General features: G+C 35.8%; 1 protein-coding gene across 2 annotated transcripts; it reads left to right on the forward strand.

Annotated features, from left to right (window-relative positions):
• The first annotated feature begins 7,840 nt into the window (after positions 1-7,840).
• On the forward strand, positions 7,841-18,416 carry LOC110778030 (uncharacterized). Of its 2 annotated transcripts, none has more exons than XM_021982589.2 (7): positions 7,841-8,039; positions 8,200-8,524; positions 9,777-9,862; positions 9,995-10,141; positions 13,327-13,450; positions 17,303-17,589; positions 18,000-18,416. In XM_021982589.2, exons 2-7 carry the CDS (start codon positions 8,248-8,250, stop codon positions 18,090-18,092), a joined length of 1,014 nt encoding a protein of 337 aa, XP_021838281.1. In that variant the 5' UTR covers positions 7,841-8,039; positions 8,200-8,247; the 3' UTR covers positions 18,093-18,416. The 2 variants fall into 2 exon arrangements, with proteins under 2 accessions (XP_021838281.1, XP_021838280.1); XM_021982588.2 differs by having other exon boundaries at positions 8,213-8,524.
• The last annotated feature ends 2,632 nt before the right edge of the window (positions 18,417-21,048 follow it).

Raw genomic sequence — 21,048 nt, forward strand, 5'->3', positions numbered from 1 at the left:
CATCTTTTGTAGATCATCTTGGTTGGCTAGAGAAAAAGTTAGGATAGAATTTAGGTGAGACTTCCGACTTAATGCATCTGCATAACGTTAGCCTTTCCGGGATGGTATTGAATATCAAGGTCATAATCTTTAAGAAGTTCTAACCACCTACGTTGTCTCATGTTGAGTTCTTTCTGGGTGAAAATGTACTTAAGACTCTTATGGTCAGTGAAAATTTGACACGAAACTCCATACAAATAATGTCTCCAAATCTTAAGGGCGAAAACAACAGCTGCAAGTTCGAGGTCATGGGTAGGGTAGTTTCGTTCATGGACTTTGAGTTGGCGTGAAGCATAAGCTATAACCTTTCCGTTTTGCATTAAGACACATCCTAACCCATTCTTAGAAGCATCACTATAAATCACAAATCCCTTAGTTCCAGATGGAAGGGTAAGAATAGGGGCAGTGGTGAGACGTTCCTTAAGTTCTTGAAATGCACATTCACAATCATCATTCCACACAAATTTGGTATTCTTTCTAACTAATCGGGTTATTAAGGCAACCTTAGAAAAGTCTTGAACGAATCTTCAATAATATCCAGCTAAACCCATAAAACTCCGTACTTCAGGTACATTGGTTGGTCTAGGCCATTCCACAATTGCTTTTATTTTCTCAGGATCAACAGATATACCTTTCTCGGAAATAATATGACCTAAAAATGATATTTCCTTAAGCCAGAATTCACATTTCGACAACTTGGCATATAACTGGTTTTCAATCAACATATCTAACACTTTTCTCAGATGCTCCTCGTGTTCCTCATTACCCTTAGAATATACTAAAATATCATCAATAAAAACAACTACAAACTTATCGAGGTATGGTTTGAAAATGTGGTTCATTAAATCCATAAATACAGCTGGCGCATTGGTTAACCCAAATGGCATCACGACAAACTCATAGTGACCATATCTAGTTCTAAAGGCTGTCTTTGGAATATCCTCGGGTTTAATTCGAAGTTGATGGTATCCAGACCTCAAGTCAATCTTTGAAAACACTTTTGCACCTCTAAGTTGGTCAAACAAATCATCAATACGGGGTAAAGGATACTTATTCTTAATAGTAATCTTGTTTAACTCTCTATAGTCTATGCATAACCTCAAAGTTCCGTCCTTTTTCTTCACAAACAATACAGGGGCTCCCCAAGGTGAAACACTAGGTCGGATATATCCTTTTTCAAGTAACTCATCTAATTGTTTCTTTAATTCTTGTAACTCAGCTGGTGCCATTCTATATGGTGCCTTAGAAATAGGGGTGGATCCTGGGATTAATTCAATACTGAAATCTAATTCTCTTGGTGGGGGCATACTAGGTATTTCTTCTGGAAAAACATGTGGGTATTCACAAACAACAGGTATGTCAGTAATGGAAGGTGCAGGGGTATTTAGGTCAACAACACTACATAGATAACCAGATAAACCACTCTCAATCATTTTACGTGCTCTCAAAGCATGGACAATTTGAATCGTTGGTTTTCTTACTAACTTATGGAATGAAATTCTATCTCCATTTGGTGTTCTAAGGGTCACACTTTGCCTCGAACAATTAAGGTTAGCTTCATACTTAGTCAACCAATTCATTCCCAAGATTACATCAAATTCAGATAGGTCAAAAGCTACTAAGTCTGCTAGAAACTCTACTTTTTCTATTACAATGGGACAATCACTATACATGGTTCTACATTTCACTATTTCTCCACTAGGAAGGGAAACATTCATAGCATGAAAGTCACAACATGGTTTCAAACTTAAACATTTAGCAAACAATGGTGAAATAAAGGAATGTGAAGCTCCAGAATCGAAAAGAACATGGGCAGGTAAAGAATGGATAGAAAAGGTACCGGTGATAACATTATCATCCTCATCTGCTTCATCTTGTCTCATCACAAAAACTCTTCCAGTTGGCGGTGGTCGAGGTGGGTTGCGGTTTGAACCTGAGGCGTTGTTGTTGTTACGACCACGATCGTTGTTAGTTGGAACTGGTCCTCTCATGGTTGACGTCACTTGATTTGGGCAATCTCTGACGTAATGATCATGACTTCCACATCGGTAACAAGCATTTGTGCCCATACGACATTCACTCTCAACATGACTCCTTTTTCCACATTTGGTACATCCTTGCGACCGATTGTTCCTTCCTTGAAATCCTTGTCCCCTATTATTTCCTTGATTACCATCATTCCTCCTTTGATTTCCCTGATAACTTTGGTTAGGCTTCTTTGCTCCTCCTTGGCTTTGGTTATCATTTCTCCTTTTATACCCAACATTCTTCGCTTCTCGAAGTAATACCACTCGCTCTACATTAACTGCGATATCAACCATATCCTGATATGAAGTAAACCTTTGAGCGGACAACCTATCCTGGTACTTAAGGTGCAGACCTCGTTCAAAACGGTTCATCCTGGACTGTTCTGTCGACACCAAGTCTGGTGCAAACCTTGACAACTCCATGAACTTATTTGCGTATTCCAGCACGCTCATTGTTCCTTGTTGCAGGTGGAGAAATTCATCTTCCTTTTGTTTCCTTAAGGATGGTGGATAAAACTTGTCTCTCATTAACTTCTGGAGTTGGTCCCAACCAAATCCTGACACATTCTTTCGTTCCTTGTTAACTTTCCACCATAATCCTGCTTAGCCCGTTAAATAAAATACCGCAAAGTCAACCCTCCATTTCTCCGGGCATTGCAGGGTTTCAAACAATTGATCAATGCGACTTATCCAATCCTCGAACTCAACTGGATCAGGCTTGCCATCGTAGGATGGTGGGTTGAGTGATGAAAAGTTCTTGAACATCGTTGCGCTTTCGTTCCCACTTACATCCACTAACGAGGTTTAAATGTGCATAACTTCACCAAAATGGGTGAGAATGAGTCTTTGAAACATAAAACTAAGTGTATAAAACATGGGAAGACTTTAAAATACTCATTTAAGTTCATTAGTTGAAAGTTGGGACCGAAATTAGCCATTTTAGTCAAAATGTGATCGATAATGAACTAACAAGGCTTAAATGTGCATAAATTCACCAAAATGGGTGAGAATGAGTCTTTGAAACATAAAACTAAGTGTATTAAACATGGAAAGACTTTAAAATTCTCATTTAAGTTCATTAGTTGAAAGTTGGGACCGAAATTAGTCATTTTAGTCAAAATGTGATCAATAATGAACTAACAAGGCTTAAATGTGCATAACTTCACCAAAATGGGTGAGAATGAGTCTTTGAAACATAAAACTAAGTGTATCAAACATGGAAAGACTTTAAAATACTCATTTAAGTTCATTAGTTGAAAGTTGGGACCGAAATTAGCCATTTTAGTCAAAATGTGACCGATAATGAACTAACGAGGCTTAAATGTGCATAAATTTACCAAATGGGTGAGAATGAGTCATTGAACCATAAAACTAAGTGTATCAAACATGAAAAGACTTTAAATACTCATTTAAGTTCATTAGTTGAAAGCTGGGACCGAAATTAGCCATTTTAGTCAAAATTTGACCGATAATGAACTAACGAGGCTTAAATGTGCATAACTTCACCAAAATGGGGTGAGAATGAGTCTTTGAAACATAAAACCAAGTGTATTAAACATGAAAATACTTTAAAATACTCATTTAAGTTCATTAGTTGAAAGTTGGCACCGAAATTAGCCTTTTCTTTATTATTATACGGTTCATTATTTATTTGTTATGAACAAATGAAGTCTTAATTTATTGTACGGTTCAATATTTATAATATAACTAAAGTGTATATGTATTTTTTGATGGTTGATATTTTAAAGGTATTCAATAATCCGAGGGAGCGGCCTTTCACCCTTGAGGAGATAGATGAAGTTCGAGAAATGTTGGCAAACTCCATTACTAGTGATTGTCTTTGATATTTTCTTGTACTGAATCTTAAATTATGGATGCTAGTTTTTCATATAATTGTAATGTAAACGACTTTTATATTTACAATTATATACTATTTAATTTAATTATCTATATAATTGGATAGTTTTTATATGACGTATGGAGATTAATCAGTGGCGTGGTCCAATTGTAATATGTAGCAGGGAAATCGGTTATACAACAAATCTAGATCAAGTGCGGCTCATTTATAGGCCAAGTGCGGCTCATTTTTATGCTTGTGCTGCCCATTTTTATGTCAAGTGCGGGCTCATTTTCAAATTTGGCAGCACCAAATATGTCAAGTGCAGGCTCATTTTCAATATTGGCAGCACCAAATATGTCAAGTGCGGGCTCATTTTCAAAATTGGCAGCACAAAATATGTCAAGTGCGGGCTCATTTTCTAAATTGGCAGCACTTGAAATATCAAGTACTGCCAATATTTTGGCAGCACTTGAAAAACATCAAGTGCGGGCAAGCCATGTGTTGCACATGTAAAAGCCCGCACTAAACCCCTTAAAATGAGCCCGCACTTGAGGTTTTTTCCTCTAGTGATCTTTCTTTTTCCGAGAGTTATGGACTAATTCGGCCAACATCGCACTCACATTTTCTAATCGTTCTATTCTTTCCTCATTGCCATTAACATGGACATACTCCTCGTGGATAACATTGTTATCATCATGAACATGGTGCTCATTGTGAGCTCCGTTGGTGACATCATTGATAGCATCGATAGTCGACATTCTGCATAACATGTCTTATAAGATTGAAGCGAAATAATAATATAAAATAATCCCTTTGATCCCGTTCCTACACTCACACTCATATCCATTTTATCTTAGCAAGATTTTAGAGCATTCTTTTTAATTCATTCCTTAAAACTCTTTACTTAAAGCCTCATGAATTCTATTCGTGCGAAAACCCGTAAGGTTTAGCACTTATGGTCCAGAACCATTGCTTTGATACCAAACTGTAACGCCCCGACCTCTAATCCAATTATTAAAGCATAATTAGCAGCGGAATTAACCTAATTTGGTCGGGACATTACCTGCCGTAACTCCCTCTTGGGAATTGCAAGGCAACCATCAATCATAAGCTATTAAATCCCAAAAGTTAATATAATAATCTTTTATATTACCGAAATAAAAGTACATAACTTACTAAGAGTCTTTAATTTATTTATTTTTTTTGGCAAATCTAAGTCTTTAATTAAGCTATTAAAACATTAATCATAGACTAAGTGAATATTATTCAAGTGAAATTCCTTGCCACTACTCGTCTCCATCGTTCCCCGCAATACCTAAAACAGAAAACAAAAAACGGTGAGCCGAAGACTCAGTAACGAACTATTCTAGCAACGTAAATTCATTTCAATTCATTTTATTTAATAACACAGGGAGAATAGAACAATGTAAAACATTTATAAAGTCCTTTATTTAATTCATTCATAACTTTAGGGTGCACATGCTAGCCGTGGCAAGAATGACATGGTGGAACGTCTTCCACGATGGACCGCTGTCCATAAACATGGGGCCTTGGCCCGAAAACATGAGAGCCTTGGCTCAATGGGCGGATGCCCCATGGGTACATGCATGACCGAGAATCGTAACCTGTGAACATATACTGCCAAACGGACTAGGTCTTTCACTTTCATTTATCATGTTTCGTTTAATTTTACATTTTAGCCTTTTTACTTCAGTTGAAGTAACATAATTCCTTTAGATCATGTGATCAAAATAAATTATCATTCCTGTCATGGTTTCTTATAAACATTATTTTATAAGAACATTCAATCAATCATAGTATAAGGAATAATTCCATCAAATCATATTATAATAAATAATTCAATAAAATCATATTTCATTTCCCGCAATTCATAAATCATGTCAAAACATTTATTAAATAAATCAATCATAACGTTGTAATTTCATAATCGCATTTATAAGGGAATTGCGGGTACTAGCAATAGTCGTTACCTTAATTCCGTGCTACGTTAAGCTTTGTCCTTGGTTCGTTCTTTCTGAGCTCCGAGTCCGAATTCTTTCAAAAGATTAAATTATTGAATTAATATTAAAACGATAAATATTGTAAGATCAATATTTTCTAAATAAGTTTTTAGTTGATAAATTCATAAATTAATTAGATAAATAAATAAAAAAAATTAATTAAATAAAGTTTATAATCAAATTCAAGTTTTAAGGGAATACATGTGTTAGTAGTTTTAAATTTGAAAATAATAATAATGCTAGATGATTCTTAAATTTAATTGCATAAAATAACACTCATTGGAATGAAATGGCAAAATCAGAAATTTAATAAGAAGAATTGGGCCTAAGTAGAATTAATTTTTAAGAAAACCAATTAATTGAGATTTATAAGAAAACCAAAGTTCCAAAGTTGGAACTTGGTTCCACGCAGCAAAGAACAAAGAGGGGGCAGGGGAACGGCAGGGAGGACGAGGGAGAGAGAGGAGGAAGGGGAGTGGCGGCTCGGTATGGCGGTGCGGTGTGCTGGTGCTGGTGGTTTAAGGGCGGCGCAATACACTGGGTGGCGGTGTGGTGGCGTGGCTGCGTGGAGGAGAGGGAGATGGGCGCGGAGGAGGTGGAGGCAGGGGAGGCTGGGCGTGGAGGAAGGGAGAGGGACGAAGGGTGTGCGGTGGTCGTGGTGGTGTTGGGAGGTCTGGGTGGTGGTGGGTTGTCGTCGTGGTGGTAGAAGCAAGTGGTGGTGGTGGTGAGTGCCAAATTTGAAATTAAAATTGAATTTGCAATTGAAATTGATATCTGAGTTGTGTTTCATTTGAGATGATTGAGCAACTATTTATAGTTGTCATGGGGCTTCATGGATGCAACAACTCAGCTTGATTGCATTGACAAGTGGAAGAGATTGAATCAAGGAAATTGATGAATAAGATGAGCTATTCTAGTTCTAGATTTCCACATATTCATGTAGGTTTGATGAGTAAGGCTTGAGTTGTATTGGGGTGATGACAAGTAGATTGAGTTGCTTTGAGGTGGTGACAAGTAGAAAGTGGAGTTTTGACTCCCATGGAAAATGGCGTGAGGAAGAAGGAGAGGGAAGAAAACTGACTTTTGTGTTGCAAGAGCATTTTAGTAATTTTGGGAAAATTTCAGAATTTAATTACTACAATAATAAATTTGACTAAATTAATTTCCGAAAATAATATTTATAACGTGCAAGTAATTGAATTTATTTTCCGAATAAGTCGTTAACGAAAACGTACGAAGTATTTAAAACGTAATTATTCTCGAAAATACGAGATTAATATAATCTTGAAAAATAAATCGTAAAACTTTTGTAAAATAAGTTTAGTTTTCGAATAAACATAAGAACGTTTCGAAATTATTTAAAATCCGAAAATATTAAGATTAAGCTCGTAAATATGAAATTAATTTATAAAATCTAAAAATAGTAATTCGTGTAACAATATTAAAAATTCAAGCGAAATAAAACTTCGTTAATTAAAATAAAGTTCGAATTTAGGATTTAAAACGATTTTAAACTAAATAAAAATACTTAAGCATAATTAATCGAGTTTTAAAAATTCGGGGTATTACAGATCGGATTAAACGTATTATCCTCGGGTTGGAACGGATTCGGGTTGAAACGGATCGGATTATAAACAAGTTTAGATTTTTTCGGATCGGATTAAACGGATTCAGATTGTCATGGGTCGGTCTGTTATCGGATTCAGATCTTAATCGGATCAATATTAATGAGTTGGTTCAGATTCAGGTTGGATATAATCGGATCGGATCAGATCGGATCGGAATGGATTTCGATTTTCGAATTATAGCTTGCGGATTCTAAACGGTCGGACAAATCCATGGATTTCATTAGGTTGGATTGAAAATTGACACCTTATACCTCATTACCTTGTTTGGGTTTGGTTTTTTCGCGAAATTCCTCACTCTAGTTATGATCTTATCTTTCCGTTTTTCACCAAACAATCCCTAAAATGGGGCATTTAAGTTTTAAACAGTATATAACCCCGCAATATCATAATTAATTTAATTAAATAATAAAATTAAATTAACGCGTCGTTCTTTCCAATTTACAGGTTACTGAACTCAGCAATCCATCTCGCGAGGACTCAAGCGGTACGCAAATTTCAATCCCAAAATTCTGATAATCATCAAATTTTTGCTTTCGAACTACAATAAATTATGCTAAAAGAATTTAATTTGTTGAAATTTCGATATGGTTTTGTTGAAATATTGATAAAAAAGAAGTTGAATTGATTGATTGATCGATGCTTAGTTTTTGATGTTAGGGTTTTGGTAATTGGGAAAAGGAGATTGAGTAAAGATGAAAGGTGAGGTACAAATGGAGGAATCATCATCATCATCGTCAGCTTTTGAAGGAGTACGGAATTCAGAAGAGGGAGCCACTGATCCTTTACTTCCGATGAATAACGACGACGATGATGTTGAAGTTGTTGTTAAGTCGTCTTCCTTTTCTACGGAAATAGTGAGGGGGGAAACTGATGATAATGGCGGCAGCGGCGGTGGCGGGAATGATGATGATCTCGAAGCTGGTTCTGCTCCTTGTTGTCGCATTTGTCTTGAATGTGATGGAGAGGATGGTAATTCTTATGTACTTTTTTTTTTGGCAGCAATTCTTTTGTACCTTGAAATCTTTACAATCTTGTTAGAATCATTATACACTCTTTATACTGTTTGGCGGTGTGGAAACAGTACGGAGTAGTCAAGTATACTACTTCTGATTGTGTAGAGGTGTCACTAGTAATGGTTTAAGATTGAATTTCTTAATACGCCGGTACTTGGATTGAGTGGCGGGGTAAGTGTAAAATGGTCTAACTATTCTAATGGCGTATCCTTGATGATGGCATATCCTTGATGATGAGGTTTGGAGGCAACTAGTAACTACTTCTTAAAACAGCTTTTGAGAATAGTTTGCTGTTTTGAAGCTAAGAATAGTGTTCTCACTTGTGGAATGACTGTTAAAGTTCGAGAAAATTAAGGGATAATGGGAGATGGTGTAATCATACTTATTCAAATAGTAAAAGGCGAAAATCTGGGAATCTAAGGCTATAAGATGGTAATTTTTTACCTCTTTTGGATTCAAATTTTTACTAATAGTATGTATGGGTGGTTGAACTTCATGTCACATTGGGATAAATGCTGAAAATAAAAGGAAGACATATTTATGATATCATCTTGGGTTAAAAGCAGTAGTGGAAGCCTGGAAGGTGTTTTGAGTCTGTTTTCTTATGTCTTCCGCTTCATACGGGCATTGGTTGTTAAAGTTCTGAAGTCAGGTAGGAAATTGCTGTGAACAAAAGGATTCTACTACCTGCAAGATCCATGCTTGTTTGTTGTTCTAGGCTTCTAGCTATTTTTTTCTTGCTGAAATTTAGTATGCAGGCTACTTCAATGTTAAGGACGTTATGGTGCAGCCATGATTGTGGTTCTAGTCTTTATCTAGGATTAATTGAAGCTGAAGGCTTTAGATATTAGTGCTTTATTTAGCCCTAGCCGTTCTCGTGACTGCGATTTTTCTGCTTCTCACTAAAGAAGAGATGTCTGTGAATCATTTGTTGAAGCTTCTATTTGCAATTTGAAACTTCTGTATGAGTAGGCATCATTTTTAGCGCTTTTGGTGATACTTGTTCGGCAATTATTTTGCAGTGTTTTTGAGATGTACTACTACTAATACTACTACCAAATGTAAATTAAATATAAATTATGTATGCACGATGGCCATGTTTTGACCAACTGCTATGGAGATTCATACTGTAACATATGCCGCTTTCTTCAACCCCTATGCCTTGTTCTTTTCCTGGGCAGTCAACACAACATATGTTTCCTTTGTAGATGACGAGTTGATATCACCATGCATGTGCAAAGGCACCCAGCAGTTTGTTCACCGTTCATGTCTTGATCATTGGCGTTCAGTGAAGGTAAGTTGTCCTTCTTGAAATAGAAGTATTATTATATGAATGATGGCAGTATTTCTTTTGCTGAAGTATATGTACTAATGATAAGATATTATGTTGATTCGTTAGACCTGATTTATCTACGACCTTATGCAGGAAGGTTTTGCCTTTTCACATTGCACGACTTGCAAAGCACAATTTCATCTCCTTGTTGAGTCATTTGAAGACAACACTTGGCGTAAATTGAAGTTCAGGCTATTTGTTGCTAGAGATGTTCTCCTTGTATTTTTGGCTGTACAGACTGTAAGTAGAACTTTGACCTTTTTTTTTCGTTATATGAAGATCATAGTGATGTGGCTGGTGATAATAATTGAGAGTGACTGCTGTTGGGTGCGCGGATGGTTATTTGATTTGGTGTTTATATTTATTTTCTGGGCTTGATTTTGGTATCAACAACTATCCAGTATGGATCTCCACCAGGGAAGGGTCTAGGGAGGTCCAGATCTGTGCAGCTTTACCACTTACTAGCATAAACTGGTAAGGACTAAGGAGTTTGTTTCCGGTAAATCACCAGAGAAATTATTTGGTAGTATGGTGGCAGAAATTGTGAATTGTTGCCACCTTTAATCATTGCTATGTCCTTCGATTTGAGTGGTGGTTTTCTCTTATGTTCTATCAGTAGCTAGTCCCTAACCTCCTATTAACAATAAAAAGATTGAGGAAGTAACTTTCTTGATTAGCCAATAGTTTCATATTTCTTCTCATATTAAAGCATGCAAGCTGGAAAATTTGAACATCACATGCCAAAGTTTTCAAATAATTTGGCATTCTGGAGGCTAGAATGGTAAGATAAATGAGCTGGAGGAAGCACAATAAGAATCCAAAATGTTTTCAGTTATATTTTCTTTCAGTCTCTTTCAACGAAGTGTGATGGTTGTGAATTGTGATGATTATTACTCTATCCATTTTATCAGTAGTTAGTACTGAGCTATATAAATTTCTTTGTCCTGTAGCCCTGTTTCTGACAATTTTCTGCCTTGAATATGAATCAACTACAATATGTAAAAAGAATTATGGTAAGGAAAGTGACTATGTCAATTGTCAAGGCTAACTGGGAATAACCTCATGTCCTCAACTGGTGCCATAGTTATAAACTAGCTTTCTATGCACACGATTCGTGCTTGTGATTAAAAACTCATACACAATAATTCTTATTTGGTTCTTTACTTTTTCCTTTTTAATGATAATTTTTTTTAGTTTTGATATTTGGGGATTTTAGTAAATATCTTTTAAATTGATTTCCTCTTATATTGTATTATAAGTGCTTTTGTGTTTAATTTGTTTTATTTTCTAATTTTAGTAAAGGGTAAAATAGGCAATCAATATTTACGCCGCCTCAGGCGTTTATATAATAGAGATTTAGTCGTATCTTTCTATACTTGAATCACAGTTATTCTCCTCGTTTGTTTTCAAATTAGTTCGTCATTGTAAATTGACTTGGAACTTGCAACCATCATTCATGCCTTGGCTGGCTTCATATTAATTTATGATCTCATGAAGATATTCGCCTCTTGGCATATTATTAATCGTATATATTGAGACCTGCAAAGTGCCTTCTAGATGCTTATTTTCTGGTGGATAATTTGTTTCTATGTTAAATGCTCACCGTTGGTATATCACTAATAGACTTTCAAGGAGGAAATTTATGTCATGCTCATGCATAAAGATGCAACATAATTAAAATTGATTCAGAAAGCTGTCCATTCTTTTATGGTTGTTATCTAGCAATTTCAACTTGAAGAACATAGCTACAGCGATCAAATTGGAAAAATTTGAAGTGGTTTAAAAACTGAATTGGTGTCGATCTTCGATGGAAAAATCAATCTCTTTTTGTTTTGGCTCAGTTAATAACTCTATGAATGAACTGGTGGTCATAATGTTTAATTGGAATTTGGAAGTCTATGTTTCCTCGACAATTTGTAATGGAAATCTTTATCTTAGAGGAATAAGAAATGTGAATAAAGAATAATGTTGATATGCGGTTGTTTTTGTAGACGAGGTCCATAAAACGTAGTAGTTGAAGTATCTAATTCTTCTGAGGTCACTGAACGTCTTTTAGGGCAGCTCAGGATCAAGTCTTGCAATGCTGATTAATGAGGTCATGGATTAGTTGAATACACCCTTATTCTGTTTATTTCTTTTTTCTTTCAGGGAAGCATACACTCAAATTCTAATGACAATAATGAGTATATCATGTTATAGTTTACAGAAAAATATGTGATGATTATTCTTTAGATATTAAACTTCGAGATCCTGTTTTGGGGTAAGTGGATGAAGGAAATTCAATTTAATGAACTGTGTTTGGCATGTCATGATTATTTATTGGATGACATAAGCACCATGAATTTTGACCAAAATAAGATTTGACAGCTTGATTTATGTTTGGAAAACTTTAGGACAATTGAATGCAATCCTTGGGCATGTTATTTACTTGTTTTGCTGGAGGGTTTGTCGGTTCATTACATGTGTATGAAATTTGGCTGACCATTAATAGTCCTTCAGTCATATTTGTGTTACTGAAAAGTTGGAAGGGTTTGCCTGTTCATTACAAGTGTATGAAATTTGGCTGACCATTAATAGTCCTTCCGTCCTATATGTGTTACTAAAATTACACTCTCCTTGTCCCAATTGTATTTAATTACAATTTTCAAACAGTAAATAGTACTATGTACTCCCTCCGTCCCTTAATACTCGCACCGCTTTCCTTTTCGGGCCGTCCCTTAATACTTGCACCGCTTCTATAAATGGAAATTTATACCAATATTATATTATTTCTCACACTTACTTACTAACCCCACCTACACCCCTATTCCCTACAAAAAATCATTTAAAATTTCACACCCCCACTCACCACTCTCCACCTCTTACCATTTTCCACTAACTATATTAAAAAAAAATACCCCACTATCAACTAACACCCATTAAATTAATAAGTCAATTTAAATGTCTTAAACTCCGCACCGGTCAAACCGGTGCGAGTATTAAGGGACGGAGGGAGTACCACTTATGAGACTATGAGCGCATATTATGGATTTTTGAATGGAAGGTTGAAACTCGTCAATTTCATTGAAGTCTTATTTTTACTATTTCCTTTATAATTCACAAATGAAACAGAGGGAATATATAACCTCCCTAACCGATCCCTGGAACAGCAGTTCATTCTTCCCATAAACGTATTAACCTGAGATTAGAAAAGTTTTACACTATGTAATAGTACCTTTTTTTTTTTTCATTAGACTCAGAGGGATTATATAACCTCCCAAACCGATCTCTGTATAGCAGTTCATTCTTCTCATGAATATATTAACCTTGAGATTCAAGAAGTTTATACTATTTTTTACGAAGTATAAGATAGACTAGCACACTGTTTAGATTAGATTATTTTCCTGTAGTGTTTTCAAACTACCTCTGACAAGCTATCTTTTCAGGCAATTGCGGCAATGGGAGCCTTTGCATATCTCATGGACAAAGATGGGGCTTTCAGGAATTCATTTAGTGATGGATGGGATCGCATATTGTCAACGCATCCTATACCGTTTTACTACTGCATAGGTAAAGTTGTCTATGCCTCATTTTCTATCTTACACTGTATTCATGAAAATTGTAACTTGAAGGGGAGGGTAGGCACTGTGTTGGGCCTCTGCAACAATATTTTCTACAGTTGACTTTGGACAGCAGTTTTAGTCTCTATTGAGTTCTCTGATGACGCAATAGCATACTATATTTATGCAGCATGGCATGAGAGATATGTGAAAGTAATGGAGGGGAGAGATGGAGATATCTTTATACGGACATAGGTGATAGAGGAGAAAGAAAAAAAGATTTGGGGCGAAAAGTAATATGCTTCGAGGAGCTCGTTGTTTAAAAAGAGAGATATTCTTGAAATATTGTAACAATGCTCTTCTAATTACTTGTTGCATCTTTCCACTTGACAACAAGACGAAGTGCACAGAATGATGAAATAAGGTGAACATTTAACTGTAATGGGCCCTCTTCCTGGATATGGTGCCAATTGTGGAGATAACTTCCAAACCAAATAAACAGAGAATACTGTAATGCTATCCAGCTCCTAGAGTAGCATCTGGTGAGTGGACGATGTGGACAGGGGCGGAGCTACCCTTGGGCATGGTGTGTCACGTGACACACCATTCCCAATCTAAAAAAACACTTAAAACATTAGCGTGGAATAAGAGACATAAAATGTCCCTTTGGTTCAGTGGTTAGATTGCAACCAACATGAAGTTGGTGATCTGGGTTGGAAACCCAACTCCTGTTCCCCTTCTATTATTTTCCTCCTTACCTCCTTTTTGTTTATTTGTTCAAATCCCACTATGTTTAAGCAATGCACCTCCTTTTCCTTTTTTTTTTTTTTTTTTTTTCAATATCTCCTCCACTTCTTACTCTTGTTGATAGATTGCAATTTGCAACCCTATTTTTTTGCATTCCCCATTTCGTTTATTTCTTTATAAAACTTTCATTTTCTTTATCTTCTAAACTTTTCTCCTTCCTCCTTTGTTATATACTGTATTTATCTAAATTCGAAATTAAAAATTATGACTTTAAAGAAGAGTAAAAGCGAACAATTTTGACGTTAAACTCAATTTTTAATAAATAAATAATCACGTGTTTAATGTAATTGATAGTTGTAATTTGAAATAAGGCATTTCATTGTACTTTATTATGTCGGACAAATCCAGGTTTTCAAAATAGCGTATTTGAGGGTGTCCTACCAAGTTTAAACCATGGATCCGCAATTTGAAGTATAATTAGTAGACGGTGGTGACACACCATCAAAAAAATCCTGGCTCTGCCACCGAATGTGGACCCATCTGATTAGCTTTCTCGAGTTCTTTTATTGTCATAGTGATTAGGCACCTGAATAGTAGTGTGTTGCTACTTGCTAGCATGTCGGTAATTTGACATCCCTCCTTTCTGGCAATCTTACTTGTGCTGACACATTGCTAATATCTATTGAGATCTTTGGCTTCCCAGTCACCTCCTCTATTCTGAACGCCTACAGGAACATTGCTGCTGAACCATGGAGCATTCGATAGGACATTAATAAGGAGGCGAAATTGATGTCCTGAAAAGTAAGAACATAGAGTGTAATATAGAACAAAATATGATAAATCTCTTACTCCATCTGTTCCAAAATAAGTGTCTTGTATTCCTAATCGAGCGTTCCTATTGAAGTGTCCTGTTTCTATTTTTGGACATACACTTTTCCCACTTTTCCATAAATCATGATTGTTTTTTCTTACACATTCTACACTTTTCCATCCCCACTTCCACTTTTATTTGTGCTTTATCAATGAACAATCATCTACTTTTCCCCCTTTCCCATAAAAACACTCCCAATCATTGTTTTTCTTACACACTTTTCACATTTCTTAATGCCCATGTTTTTCACCAAATGAGACACTTATTTAGGAAAGGAGGGAATAGTTATCTTTGAAACTTAGACCAGATAAAGTCCTCATTTGGTCTTTGAGGCTCTGGATGTTTGAAGAATTTGATTATATCATTGTATTGAGAACTGATATGGAGGAGGTGTACCATTGTTTCGGATAATCAGTTTGGGTTTATGCCTCTTATGAGACAAATTGTGAATAAGAAAGAAGGATTTGCGCATGACCTTTATTGATTTGGAGAAGGTGTATGACAAGGTACTGGGAGAGGTGCTTTTGTGGGCAATGACAAAAAGAGTACCTTGTAAGTACGTTTACCTAGTTAAGGATATGTATCAAGACGGGAAAACAAATGTCAGGATAAGAGACGGAGTTAATGGCTTAATGCTAAGTTGGAGTTACTTTATTAGCGGAGAATTTTCTTTTACTAGCAATTGGATTTTACCAAGAGTCTGCTTGAAGTCTATTCCCCTTTGCAATAGTTTTGGATGAAATGACAAGGTCTATCCAAGATAGTGGTGGTTGTTGAAAGTCTGAAACTAGAGATGGAATTGATGCTAAGTTGGAGCGATGGAGACAAGAGTTAGAGTCTCCTGGGTTTAGGCTAAGTCGGACTAAAACTGAGTAGTTTTTTGTTTTTTTTCCCTTTTTTTGTAGGGGGGGGGGGGGGGGGGGAGGATGTCGTGAGTTTATATGGTAAAGAGTTATCTATTAGCAGATGTTTAAGTATCTCAAATCAAAATTACTCCCTTCGTTCCCTTTTGTTTGGAATCGGGAAGGGGATTAAGAAAAATGGAATCTTGGTATGATTGGGTGTAAGAGTAAGGATTTAAGTAAGAAGATTCTACTTTAAGAATAAATGAAAGAGAGAGAAATGAATAAAAGAAAGAAAGTAAGTGGGAACAAGGTGGGTGGGGAAATCAATGGGAATAAGTAGGTAGATAAATGGACTAAAGGTAAGCTATGGTAGGAAAATAAATTGTAAATGAGGGTATTTTGGGGAAGAAGTTTGCCAAAAAAGGAAAAGATTCACAATGGGAAGTAGAAAAAAGAACGCCAATGGAAAGAACTTTTAGGACCAGAGGGAGTAGAAAAAAGAACGCCAATGGAAAGAACTTTTAGGACCAGAGGGAGTACAAAGGAATGGAGAAGTTGATAGGATGTAGTTCATAATGTCAAAGTTTGGGTGGCTCAAGTAGTAAAGTGGGTTATTATGCAATTGTAGTGTGCCTAGGTTGAAAGGGAAATTCTATAGGATAGATAGAAATTAAATCAGTATTACTATATGGATCATAATGTTGGGCATTTAGGGAGGAGCATGTTAGCAAGATGAGTGTAGCAGAAATGGGGATGTTAAGATGGATGTTTGAGAACTCTTTGAGGGATAAAATTAGGAATGCTGACATTTGAAGGTAAGTTGGAGTTGCGGATATTAATAAGATAAGGTAGAATCGGCTACGTTGGTTTCGGTATGTGAGACGTCGATCAGCGGATGCACTCTGCAAGGAAGGTAGAGAGAGTTGGGATATTGGCGATTTCTAAAGGATTAGTTGAGTTAAAACAATAACTGGTTTTCAACAGTGTGTCTGGTCAACGGTTAATACTCGATTCTCTTTGAATCTTTCTTTCTTCCTTTCGGTGTGTTTGGATGTGCAGTAATTTATATCTAATGTATTTTTCAAAATATACTTTACGAGGAATTCATTCATTGTGTGTTAATTTATTATCAACTACCAAACATGTCAAAATATAATCTTACTTCAAATAGTTCTTGATCTCTCTTGGCCATCTTGTCATGTGTCCTTGCTATAGCTAACTTTATTTATGCTGACTGATAAACTAGTATGTAAGTTTCACATGACAAACCATGAGAAAATGGTTTCACATGACAAGCCATGAGTCCAGTGAGTGTATCTCGTCAATGCTAGTATGGAGCAATTACTGCTTCTCATCTAATAAGTTCAGTTTCCTGATTTTGGTCTTGTTTTGTGAATAGGTGTGGTGACTTTTTTCGTGTTGCTTGGGTTCTGTGGGCTTATAATTCACTGCTCCTCCCTGAGCAGCAACGATCCTCGCATGGCTGGATGCCACAACTGCTGTTATGGATGGGGCATCTTGGACTGTTTTCCTGCATCAATGGAAGCATGTTTTGCGCTGGTCATTGTTTTTGTGGTAATTTTCGCAATCCTCGGAATCGCATATGGTTTCCTTGCTGCCACCATGGCTGTTCAAAGAATATGGCAAAGACACTACCATATCCTCACAAAGAGAGAGCTGACAAAGGTTTGTACGCAACTATGCTTTCAATGCTTTCATTTCCGAGTACCTAACGTTGCCGGTGCATCTTTACTTGATTCAATAATTCAAACTTCTTGAGACCTATAACAAATATGTGCAGCCATGAGCTGAACGCCAAGGTTGTATATTTCTAGCATAAAAAGTTTTGATGTTCTTACAGCAGCTGAGGTGCATCAAATCCCAAGTTTTGATGTTCTTACAGCAGCTGAGCGCAAATACCTACGGAGTAATTATGTTGGGTGTTAGATGTCGAATATGTAACATGGGTTGGGACATCGTACGGACATGCCCAAGTGGTTCGAGGGAGTGGCCTGGTCGAGTGACCATAACTTGACCTTCAGTTTCTGGGCATGTAATGTGCTTCATTATTGACCTTTTTCTGGTGTCTTTTTCAGGAATATATTGTAGATGATCTACATGGGTGCTATACCCCGCCTAAGCTGGACCCAGAGCATGAAGAACGACTCAAGATGCTCAAGTTGCTATGAGAAAAATAACTAGTTTTTGGAACTGGGCAATGTCTACAGTTTGTTGCTTGTAATATATGGATTAGGTTAAATTTTTACTCCAGCGATTGATTGTTTTTAAATATCGAATAGCTCGTCTGAAAAATGAGGAATCACATTTCTTATTAGTGGTACAATGTGCCAACAAAATGTTGTTATATGTAGTGGTTTAAACTATATAGTTGATAATACTACAGATGTATGAAGAATTAATAGAAAAGAGGCTTATTATAAAAATATTACCTCTTAATTATTCAATTTAAAGCGGAGAGTATTTCTTACTCCCTCTGTATTTATTTACGGTAACTTTTGTGTAAGACCCGCCTTACCGGAAAGACCACTTTGATTGCTTAACTAATTTGTTTCATTTCTTAACTAATTAGTTTTAGTTCTTAACTTATTAGTTTCATTGTTTAACTAATTGGTTGCAGTGCTTAACTAATTGATTTTATTCTTTAACTTATATGATACCAAGGTGGTCTTTTGTGTAAGACCGCCCTATATAAAAGTTTGTAATTTATTTAAGGGATACACTTGCCTTTTCCGGCTGTATTTATTTAAGAGATACACTTGCCATTTTTAGTAATTTATCAACCCCACCATCTTATTAAATAATATATCTACACCCCACCCCCCACTCCCTAAAATGATCCCTCACTTGTTTTTCTTATTAAAATATCTATTCAACCTCACTTGTTTTATTACTTTATTTCATTCAATTCTTTTTTTTAATATCCGTGCCCGACCAAGTGTATCTCTTAAATAAATACGGAGGGAGTACTACGCATATTTTTTACAAACTTTTATATAAGGTGGTCTTACACAAAAAAGCAATGAAATCAATTAGTTAAACACTGGAACTAATTAGTTAAGCACTGACACCAATTAATTAAAAAATAAAACTAATTAATAAAATACTAGAACTAATTAGTTAAACAATGAAACCAATTAGTTAAGCAATTAAAGTGATCTTTCCGTTAAGACAGTCTTACATAAAAATTACGGTATATTTTTATGGGTGATTGTCATCTGTAATAAGTTTAGGTCATATGCATATCAAAATCATCTCACGCTAGATTTGGTCATATTTGTAGGGGGGTAAATAATAAATTATAATAGTTGCGGACCTTCTTTTTTTTATACTTACATAAATATATTTTTGACATACCCTTAATATAGCATAAAAATCAACGTTTACAGCTAAAACTACACGACTACAAAGCAAACTATGTCGAACCTACTCATAGTCGTGGACCTTGTGGTAATTTTTTTTTTTTTGATTCAATTGAGGAATAAATTCAAAAGAAAAGAAACTAAATAACAACTATACTACGAAAACAACAAAAACACAGTACTATGGAGGAACAAGTCGTGGCCAGGCCACCCCCATCTTGTCTTTCTCCAAAATCTTTGTAAGTTCCATTAGTGCGCATGCTAGCACCTTTAATTGACTCGAATAAGCGACGTCTTTATTGACTAACCAATTAATTCGCCGCACGGTTTTCTTCCCTGTACATGTGAGTGATCTCAACCTCCCATTGTTGCTCTATGATCAGCTTCTTGTAGTGCTCAATAAGGTGGACGCATTCTCCTCGTGCTACTTCTGGACCTTTGATAGCCTGTACACATGCTTTATTGTCCAATTGGTGACTTGGTGATTGTTAGAAGTATATTACATATCCTCTGCGTATTTTTTCAGGAGTCACATATTGACCGGTGTACGTATTAAGGAAGAAGAGTCAACAACAACAACAACAACAATAACAATAACAACAACAACAACAAAACCTTAGTCCCAAAACAAGGAACAGAAAGTGGAATTAATTAAAGTAAGATAATATATATATATATATATATATATATATATATATATATATATATATATATATATATATATATATATATATATATATATATATATATAGAGAGAGAGGAAGACTCACGTGAGAAGTGCATATTAGGTGAGAAGCGTGAGAATCATTTATAGCCAATAGATCAACTTAATCTAACGGAGGAAAATAAACACACGTCATTAACGATAACTTTGTTAATTTTGAAAACATTTGATATTCCTTTCCTTTCACAAATTAGCCACGTGACTTGCTTTGTACAATATCAAAAGTTTATCCTCGTTTGCTTTTCCCTCTCCTCACGAATATACAGTACTCTGTACTTCTTACGGAGTATCCCAAAAAACAGAGGAAAAGGTATTTTTACTAAATTTCTTGATGTATCTAGTTTGTAGGTTCGATGTACTTTCATTCCTTGCCTCATGTATCTATGGAGTATCAATGATGTACTTGCACACATTAATTTGATGTATATATGGTGTAGTATATAAGAAACTTAGAAAATGATACATTAATTTAGTATTACACAAGGTTAAAACATATAGTAAGTTTGAATGGAAATTACCAAAAATCTATATCAGGATATCCTGGCCTCTCCACCGAATTCCAATTCATTTAAAAGAGCAGTTCCCCAAAATACGATGTATCTGTAAATTAACTATGATGTATCTCCAGTTCATCGTTGTTGTATCTTTATGGTATTTCGATGTATCTGCATTTATCATAATCTATAGATGAGGAACGTGAAGATGGAGGAGAGCGAATGAAGAGGATGAAAATGGAAGAGAGAGAAAGAGGAGGTGGAGAAGAAGAATGGAGTATGTATGGAGTACTTCCTCCGTCCCGGAATACTCGACCCGGTTTAACCGGCACAGAGTTTAAGGGACTTGAATTGACTTATTTAATTTAATAGGTAGTAGTTGATAATGGGGTATTATTTTAATGTAGTTAGTGGGAGATGGGTTAAGAGGTGGAGTTGGGGGAGAGTAGGGGTTGAATTTTTAATTATTTTTTGTATGGAGTAGGGGGTAGGTGGGTTAATAGGGGTGGAGTGAGAAATAATATAATATTGTTAGAATATTTCCATT

This window comes from Spinacia oleracea, chromosome 2 (genome assembly GCF_020520425.1).
Source record: "Spinacia oleracea cultivar Varoflay chromosome 2, BTI_SOV_V1, whole genome shotgun sequence".
Classification (NCBI taxonomy): Eukaryota; Viridiplantae; Streptophyta; class Magnoliopsida; order Caryophyllales; family Amaranthaceae; genus Spinacia; species Spinacia oleracea.

Bases quoted from the DNA above. Each gene is read 5' to 3' on its own strand.
- LOC110778030 (XM_021982589.2), top strand. From the start codon at position 8,248: ATGAAAGGTGAGGTACAAATGGAGGAATCATCATCATCATCGTCAGCT. The intron at 9,863-9,994 runs GTAAGTTGTCCT...GACCTTATGCAG, and splicing joins ATCATTGGCGTTCAGTGAAG to GAAGGTTTTGCCTTTTCACA. The intron at 10,142-13,326 runs GTAAGTAGAACT...CTATCTTTTCAG, and splicing joins TATTTTTGGCTGTACAGACT to GCAATTGCGGCAATGGGAGC.